Raw genomic sequence first — 8,623 nt, 5'->3', positions numbered from 1 at the left:
AATTGACATTAAGAAGGCAGGTGATAGATAAGCCAGCGTAGGTCAGTATAGACCTTCTACTCCTGGCAATGAGGGAAAAGCATTCGTAGTGCTGAGAAATTCAGTCATGATGAAGCTGGGCAGATTGATGAGCTCTCAAGTGGGCAACTCATTCATCTAATATTAGACGAGTGTACTCACTGCATTCCAAGGTCAAGCAGCATCTTATTTCTCAACCCATAGCTAACACAGGAATTAAACAATGCCATTAGGGATTGAGCACAAGTCTTTTCTTGTAAACTATATCGTTAATATAGAACTATAAATAACAGATATGAAACCCCAAGATAACATCCTATAGTGCAGCTTTTCAAAGCATAAGTGCCGTTTATTGAAGTAATTAAAAACATTTGAAATTGATTTGTCAACTCATCTGCTGAAACCGTAGATGATTTTAAAAAAAAAAAAAAAAGAGGAAAAGAAATAATATTTTGTGTTTGGCAGGTATTAGACCTTAGATAGGCACTATATCAGGTTTGTGTGCTGGTTTACTACCTCTCCTTCACATCTCCCAGCTCTGGTTTATAACTGCAAATGAAATACCTTTGCGCGAGACATACAGGTTAACAAGGATCCTCTTCATATCAAGTATAAAGAATTTATCCTCCAGGAAAAGTAAAAATGAAGTTTGCAAGCCCCAACTTTCATTCATGACACAAGATGACAACATGAAAATAAAAAGTTTATTTGATTAGAACAGATCCTCTAGATAGAGCAGTTAGTTACACAAAAATGCCATTTGGCAATTGATTTGTTTCCTAATTCAGTAATAAAGGTGCAGCTTAGTTATAAAGGCACAATGCTGGTATTTCAGACAAGTCACCGATGTCCAACAGAAGTGGCAAGAGAAACACCTCCCTCCTATTTTCTTTAAAAAACACTTATTTCATTTGCCTACAGTGATATTAAAAACAATAAAGGCCTGAACTGGAAGCAATCATCATACAAAAATCCAACCTGGATCTCGGAAGAAAATCCTTAGAAGTAGCAGAACATGCTGAAGCTGTCAGTCAGCAGTTCACATTTCTTTCCTTTTCACTCTTCCAAAAAGTCTCCAGGAAGACAGCATGCTTGCTGCCATTTCACTTGCTTAAAATTACCAGAAAAATATCACGAAGAACGAAGGAAAAAAATAGGCTAGTAGTAAAGTGTTATAAAAGATACCTGCCTACTGTATTTTATATGGGAGAACATGAGATACTGCCCATTGAAACTCCTTTTGAACACCCCTTTACCTCTCTCTGCAGTATAATTGTACACATACAATCTGACAGTTCTCTTAAACCAAGCACAGCTGTTGTTTTAGCCAGGCACACTAATTCGCTTTTATGTCATAATACATGCGGAGAACTCTCCTCACAGTCTCCACGTATTTATCATCAGGAACAGGTTTCCTCTGGCTTCCTGGCTCTAGAAATTTCTTGATTGTGGGGATGCTGCTTATCCTTGCTTTAAATGCCTAAAAGGTAAATAGTAAGTACATGGCATTCAAAAAACAGAAAGTAACACAAGAAAAAACAATTTTACTGACTTGTGTAACATCCTTTAACAAGTTGTATGTGGAGGCAAGAGAAGAAATAGTTTAACCATGGATGAATTTTACTCCTCCTCACCCCAACCTAGATATTTTAAACAGTAATAAAACAGCCCTCTGTCTTGTATTGATATGGGATGAAGTGGAAACAGTTATCTGTGGTTTCGGATGTGTACTTTACTCAAATCACTTCTAGTGATACAGAAAATATCTTCTGCTTAAAGATATCACAGAATTGGTGAGGGGAGGGGGAAAAAAAAAAAAGGGAGGGTGGATTTCTTCAGATCTATACAGGGATTACTCCAGAAAATAATAGATTCTCTGGATGAAACATATTATGAGGTTCTTCCTAAAGCAAGAAGAGCGAGACTACAGTGAAAGAGGAGGGACAAATGCTCTTGTTTTGTAGAATTATCTACACACAACAGACTTTGAAATATCATTTATCACCTTTCCAGCCATATGAGTGTATTGTTACTGTAAGGTACCTGTAACTGAGGAAAGCCTGAGAGCACGTCCGACTTCTTCTCTTCTACCATTAAAATGGCTTCAAGAAGATGAACATCTGCCCAGCTAAAATTGTTGCCAACAAGAAAGTCCTGCCCATGGTCTTTCAAAACCTAGAAGTGTCGTAAGTGAAAACCTTAAGATGTGGATAGCCAGCTGGGGTTGATATTTTCAAAACACACAGGCACACCTTCTTTGACAATACTTACTGCCTCCTCTTCTTTTCACCTTTCTCTCCCATGCAACTAGGGATACTACTAGTGTGGGGGATGTGGGCCCAGTGCCTGCAGCCACTGATCATTTTACAGGATATCTATGAGCAGTCCTTACAGCGGCAATCTAGAATCCCAGGGTTTCTCTTAGCCATCCTTCCTTCCTATAGCCATAGGTAATGCCACGTACTGGACTACAGGGTTAGAAACCTCCTTGGTATTCACTCCTTTCCAGCCTAATAAATCTTGATTTTTTCTGTATGTAGTTACAGCTTCAATGGGAAAATAGAGAATGTAAAAGAGAGGTGATCAACCTAAAGCACTGGGGCTAGGACACAACAAGTGGAATCTAAGGCAGAATAAACTCTGGCAGCCATCTATAGGAGAGATGATAGTATTTAAGTGGGAAATTGTCTTCCCTTTAGTCTTTAAAACAGAAAAGCAGCTATTTCTGCCAGATAGTTGGACCCTTCAGTCTGAATGTTGATGCTGCTCAGACCATGAAATCTCACTTAGGAATTTCTGCATTTAACCCACCCCAACTTGTTTCGTACTGCTCTGACCTCCCTCTCATCTCTCCAGCCTGGAGACAGTATGATGTCCTGGTTTAAAGTACTGCGCTGACACCTTTCTGTTTCTTCTGCTTTCGGTAAAATACTCAGTGTTCCCATTGTTATCCTTCCAGAACAATGGAAGGAAATGATCCTCCTACATACCTTTTCATATGCTGGGAAATACCTGCTTGTCGCCTTTTGAACTATAACAGCACGTTGTTTCTCTTTATCTTCAGCTGATAAGAACGGGAACATCAAAATGAAGCCCATAAGGTCATCAGTTCCTCCAACATACATATCAATCCTTAAAACCAAAGCAAACAAAAACCTTAAATAAGAAGGCACCTTCATAAAGCAGAGTTTTCTTAGATTTGTGTTGTGATAGTAAAAGTTTAATTTCCCACCCCCCTCATGAAAATTATTTTCGCAGTTAAAAAAAAAAATATGTCACAGTCTGAGTCTCACTCATATTTGTAGTGTTGTTGGCACTTCACTTGCCTCATTGTGCAGGATTAAACAGGATTGTACAGAGGTTACAAAAGTTTAACTTTGGTGTTACAGATCATTTCAGCATCACCAAAGAAACACACAGTACCACGAGAAGATTCATCCCCAACTGGCTTAGTCACCTGGATGTATCCCACCTTCAGGGTTTCATCCAATGTCCAAGTGGTGCCAAATAGATTAGTAATGGGGCTGGAAACCTGAAGTCTATCAGGTTCCACATCTAGCTAAATTATTAGTACAGCAGTTCTTTTATCCATTTTCCAGAGCTCTGACAGCATGTTTTGTACTGTAGACAAGACTCAAATTTACATTAAGTCCTCATGAATATGAATAAAATATCTGGTAAAATAGTCTAACAAAGTCTTCTAACTATCCTATGTTGTAACAGATTTGAATTCCTGCTGTGTAATAAGACTAATTGCAGTTTTTGTTGTCAGGCAACAGCTTCTCGAAAAAGCCTCTGTAAGGATTAAACATGTTATGTGCAATAAGGTGCTATCAGATATTCCTACAAGCCTTAATGTATGCCAGCTTCTGGCCTGCATCCACCTGGTCTTCCAAAACTGCACTTCCACACTGTACAAGACCAGCTATCCAAAGTACTTAAACCTAGAGCTAATCACAGCACGCCTTCCTCAAAACACTGATGCTCCCTTCCCCCTGCCCAAGAACAAATCAACAAATATACTTATTTATATTTGCTGGTAAGACAGCAGGAATAGGCTCCAGGCTAAATCTAAAACTCCATGGAAGAGAATTCTGTTTGAAGGAAGAGGTATGCAAGGAATGCAAACTACAAGAAATGACGGCTTATTAACAACACAAAGAAGCTGATAAGCTATGACTGAGGCTCCTATCTGAATATTCATTCTTTTTGTTACTTCCCTGAACCAGCCAATTCTTCCAACCATTTGCACCGTTTAAGGACAGTTTATTGTAAAGTCTCTATCAAAGTTAGATGCTTTACTAGTTGATCTTTAGCTTTCCTTCTTTTGAAAAACAACAGGAAATGGACATTTAAAGGATACATATTGAGATAGCCCAATCACTTTTTTTTCCCTTCACACAGACACAACATCAAGACCTGGATTTAATTTCACGTGACAGCGGAAGCTTTTCAACAGCTTTTAGCTGTTCTTGCCCCAACTCCCAAAGACCTAAACCATGCACTTTTTACAATGCTGTGGAACATCATGCAATCACAGATAACATGAATGACAGATCTTACTTTGCAGCCAAAAGTTAAAAACTAACAATTGCTTTCCAAAAAGTTTTCTGTTTACAAAAGTAGATCAACATTAACATGCCAGTCACCTCTTGAATACCTGTGTCAAGTATTAATCTTTTACTAATGCACAATAAACCCCTGCTTCAAATATTTTTATGTAGAAATAATCGAATTGGAACAAATCAGTTGGCCTGCATCTAGCTGTGGCCTCTCAGGCTCGCTGCAAGTTGTGTGTTGCTGAGGAACACAGGTGATTCTCTGGGTATGCAAGTATGCAATTAATTCTAGATGTATCTAAGCTACTATAATAAATTTACGAAGAGTAGTACTATTACAGTACAGGGCTCTCTCCTTCAGGTCCTTCCCATAGAGATTGTACTTTGCTGCTATGTAGCTGAGGATGGCTCTGGTCTGCACCATCTTCATCCCATCAATCTCCACCATGGGCACTTGCTGAAATAGCAGGGATCCACCTAAGGGAAAGCCACACATTATTCTACTGGATCTTCAGAAGATCATTACTTTTATGGTGAGCTTGCTGTAGGCAGTCATTATGTTAAACTGGAGTTCTTCCATGCAAACAATAAATTACAGTGGTGCAGACAAATTAAACTGCAGAACACAATTATTGTGGATTAACACCCTTGCTTTAAAAAAATTTCACTGAAGTTGCAGTGAGGACTGTGTACAGCAGCTTTTATGCTGAAACTGAAATACAGTGGAGACAATCACACTAAACATATCAGCTGAGTAAAAAGTGTCTAATTCTAAATATATTTTTAAAATTCTGTTCCATTATTTAAAACACAGTTGAAGCAAACGTCAGATTCCCAAATTGCTCCCTTACAACCAGTATCTTAAGCTAAATCAGGACATTCAATGAAGTTTTAGGACAAGTTTTGGTAAGTTACTGATGCCCAGGGTAAGTTTGTGGGACCAGGTGAGACACGTAGACAAACGGAGAACAAAACAACCCAGAGGCCTGGGAAACGCTCCAGGTTGGAAAGACATTCAATTTTCAATTGCATCTGTCCACATATGGGGGCGGGGTGGGGGGGGGTGGGGGGGTGGGGTTGGTTGGAAATCAGTCTCTGCAGCTGTTCACAGCTCTCAGTTTTACTCCCCTCTCTGCTGTGTGGGATGAAAGCCCCACACAGTCTTCAAAGTCTTCTCTTCACACGTCTTCTCTGAGACTAAGTAAAGTCTGCTCACACTTTTCTTGAGGTTTCACATGGACTCACCTTGCAGGAGCTTCTCATACTGCTCTCGGGTTTCCAAAAACTCTTCTTCAAACTGACAAAAGAGAATGAGGAAGAAGAAGAAATTAGTATCTTTTCACATTTCTAAAACAGATAAAGTTTTTAAGCATCATAAAAGGAAGAGAATATATATCATGGTTCCTTCCATTCCAGATATGGCTCTAAGGGAGAAAATACCAAGGCCAGAAGCACTGGCAAAACCTCTTGGACCATCATATTTGACCAATGCTGCTAAAGCCAACCTAGCAGAAAAATGGGCAATAAGAACTGGAGTGACGATGGTTTATTTGGTATTGAACAGGCAATTTAATGTGAGACGGTCAACAATACAGACTAGGCTGTCCTTAAAATGCTTTCTGGTATGTGGAAAAAAAGCTCTGCTGTGGGATATTTTGATTTGGGAGGTAGACAGGAACAAATTCTTAGAAAATTAAACCAAAGCTTTTACAAAATAATGTAAAAGTATTATGCCCAGCAGGAAGTTTAGTACAGAAGCATGTTTAGGACACCTAAAGAAGAATTATTCACTAGATGAGAAGCAAAAAGATACAGAATTGCCTGTGATCAGAATGTTGTAGTTATATTCAATATAGTTGAGAATGGCTGATCCAATCAGTGCTACTTATGGAGGAATTCAGTTCAAGATTAAGACACCGAAGTTAGATGTCTGCATGTACATGTTTGCCTATGCCATACATGGTCTATAATCAATGTAGACCATGGAGACTAGAAAATGATTGAGCTTACCAATCCCTAGGTGCCTAGCTATGGACTCCCAAGGATCCTTCCTCAGTTGACCTCTCTCAGAATATCTGTGCAACTTATGTTAATAATTAAGACTTGCTATGCTAGGGAAAGCCGAGAAGATTAGGCATACTAATACTGTGCCAATGTTCAACCATAGTAAGTGTGATCACAGAGTCTAAAATTCAGAACACAAGCTTCTGCTGATGAAAAGCTGGGAAAAGAATATCTCAAGGAAAAAATAATTGGTACTTGTCAACAGGCATTTTTTTAATTTAAAAAAAAAGAAAAAAAAGAAAAGAGAGAGGGAATTAAAACATAGGAACAAGCGATGCAGGGAAGCAACCAGTTGTGTCTTCTGTAAGGCCTTCAAATAAAGGCTGGTAGTCTTTTTGAAAAACTCAGGTTCCTTGTCTCAGTACAGGGGTAACTGTATGAAGTGTAACAGCCTACTATGTAAGAGGACACTCAGAGCAACTACTAGTCCTGAATTATCAGTTTATCACCAAGATAGATAGCAAATGAATAAGTAAATTACATCCCATCAAAAAAAATTATTTTTAAGTGGTGTCTTACATCTCTGGTTTACCCAAATATTTTTCTTCCTGCTCTGAGATTTCTAATTTCCCTACACATGTAAGTCAATTTGCTCACTTCACCCTGTTAAGCCTCATCTAAATGTTGCAAGTAGGACAAAATATATTTTGTACTATAACTTATTGTGGAGGATGCAGCCAGTGGAGTGAAAAATAAAATAAAAATCTGTGTGTGAGCAGCCAACTGAAAACAGAAAGACTAGAGAAAGCAAATTCGTTGCTGTTTTACTTGGCACAGATAATACTTGTTATGCCAGGAACACATCTATTATTCAGCTCAACAGCTCTGGCTCAGTAATCAAATGCTTAATTAAGCATTACACATTCTTGCATTAAGCAAGAAACTGGTTTACAGTGTCAATGCTTAGAAGACATGTAACTTGAAGCCATACTTTTGTGTACCTAAAGTAAGGGTGTTTAATTATACTGAATAGCCAACACTCATTTACTATTGCGTCTTGGGATGCCTTTTCTTTTTTGGTTAATAACCTGTGATCTGCCTCAAAGACAAGCTTACGAATGTGCAGCTTAAAGTCAAAAACACTAGAACAAACCTCGACCCCAGCTGCAGCTAACAGCCAGCGAATTGACTCCATCTTGCCTCTTCCATCAAAGTAGTAAAGTTTCGGGTTTCCAGCCATGACTTCAAACTACCTAAAATAGTTACAAAAGATAAGTTAATCATGATACAAAAAACTGATGGCAGCTGGAATAATGGTTCACAGGTCACTCACATGACAAAAATTTAAGTTAATTTTTGGCAAAACATTTCAGTAAATTTCAGTCTAAAACCTGATTTGGTTTTACTGCTGCACATTCAAGTCAGAGTATTTAATAGTCTTTTTATTCCCCTGAAATTCAGGAAAAGTAAGCATCAAGTTGCTAAGTAGGAGATAACAGAAAAAAAAAATAAAGTCACCACTAAGGAAATCCTTAAAACTTTTACAAAATGTAAATTTTAGCACTACAGTTACTCAATCACCCCTGAAAGCCAAGTTTCGATCAAAGGGGAGAAGAGGCAGTAGACAGGTTTTTCAAATCTGGCAGCCCTTATATCAAAGAATGCCAAAAGTATCTAAACTTTAATTCAACGCATACTTAGGTGAAGTATGGGAACGTATTTTCAAAGCCTCCCACTTTTCTTTCTAGCTGTGGTGATCCAGAATCAGTAGAAACTTCAAAAGAATGACCAGTTTCTTCCGTAATAATCCAGATTAAAATACAAAGATTCAGACTGTTGCATTACTTAGCCTTCTACTGGTCGCACTTCTTTTCATTAACAAACCTGTTGCTAAGCAAAACTTTATAGACTTTTCAGTTGATCAAATACGCCATGCTTTACAAGCAGCATTTTAGTTCTTGAATGGCTTCATAAATGAGGCTATTACTTGTTATTTTTTGAATAGACTAGTGTTTTGGTCTCAGCAGGAATTGGATTCCACT

General features: G+C 38.3%; 1 protein-coding gene across 1 annotated transcript; it reads right to left on the bottom strand.

Annotated features, from left to right (window-relative positions):
* Positions 1-811: 811 nt before the first annotated feature.
* LOC104257626 (glutathione S-transferase 3) lies at positions 812-7,825 on the bottom strand. The gene is made up of 6 exons (XM_059828916.1): positions 7,735-7,825; positions 5,823-5,874; positions 4,922-5,054; positions 3,009-3,150; positions 2,062-2,193; positions 812-1,498 (listed from the first exon to the last, which is right to left on the bottom strand). Exons 1-6 carry the CDS (start codon positions 7,819-7,821, stop codon positions 1,355-1,357), a joined length of 690 nt encoding a protein of 229 aa, XP_059684899.1. The 5' UTR covers positions 7,822-7,825; the 3' UTR covers positions 812-1,354.
* Positions 7,826-8,623: the final 798 nt, after the last annotated feature.

Source organism: Gavia stellata, chromosome 2 (genome assembly GCF_030936135.1).
Source record: "Gavia stellata isolate bGavSte3 chromosome 2, bGavSte3.hap2, whole genome shotgun sequence".
NCBI classification, from domain to species: Eukaryota; Metazoa; Chordata; class Aves; order Gaviiformes; family Gaviidae; genus Gavia; species Gavia stellata.
The sequence above is the reverse complement of the archived record's forward strand: the minus strand, read 5'-3'. Positions and strand labels throughout refer to the sequence as shown.

Coding starts and splice junctions, on each gene's coding strand:
- LOC104257626 (XM_059828916.1), bottom strand. CDS start 7,821: ATGGCTGGAAACCCGAAACTTTACTACTTTGATGGAAGAGGCAAGATG. Junction 3,151..4,921: donor GACCTGAAGGAGAGAGCCCT/GTACTGTAATAG, acceptor TTTGGTTTTAAG/GATTGATATGTATGTTGGAG. Junction 1,499..2,061: donor CAGGCTTTCCTCAGTTACAG/GTACCTTACAGT, acceptor TTTACCTTTTAG/GCATTTAAAGCAAGGATAAG.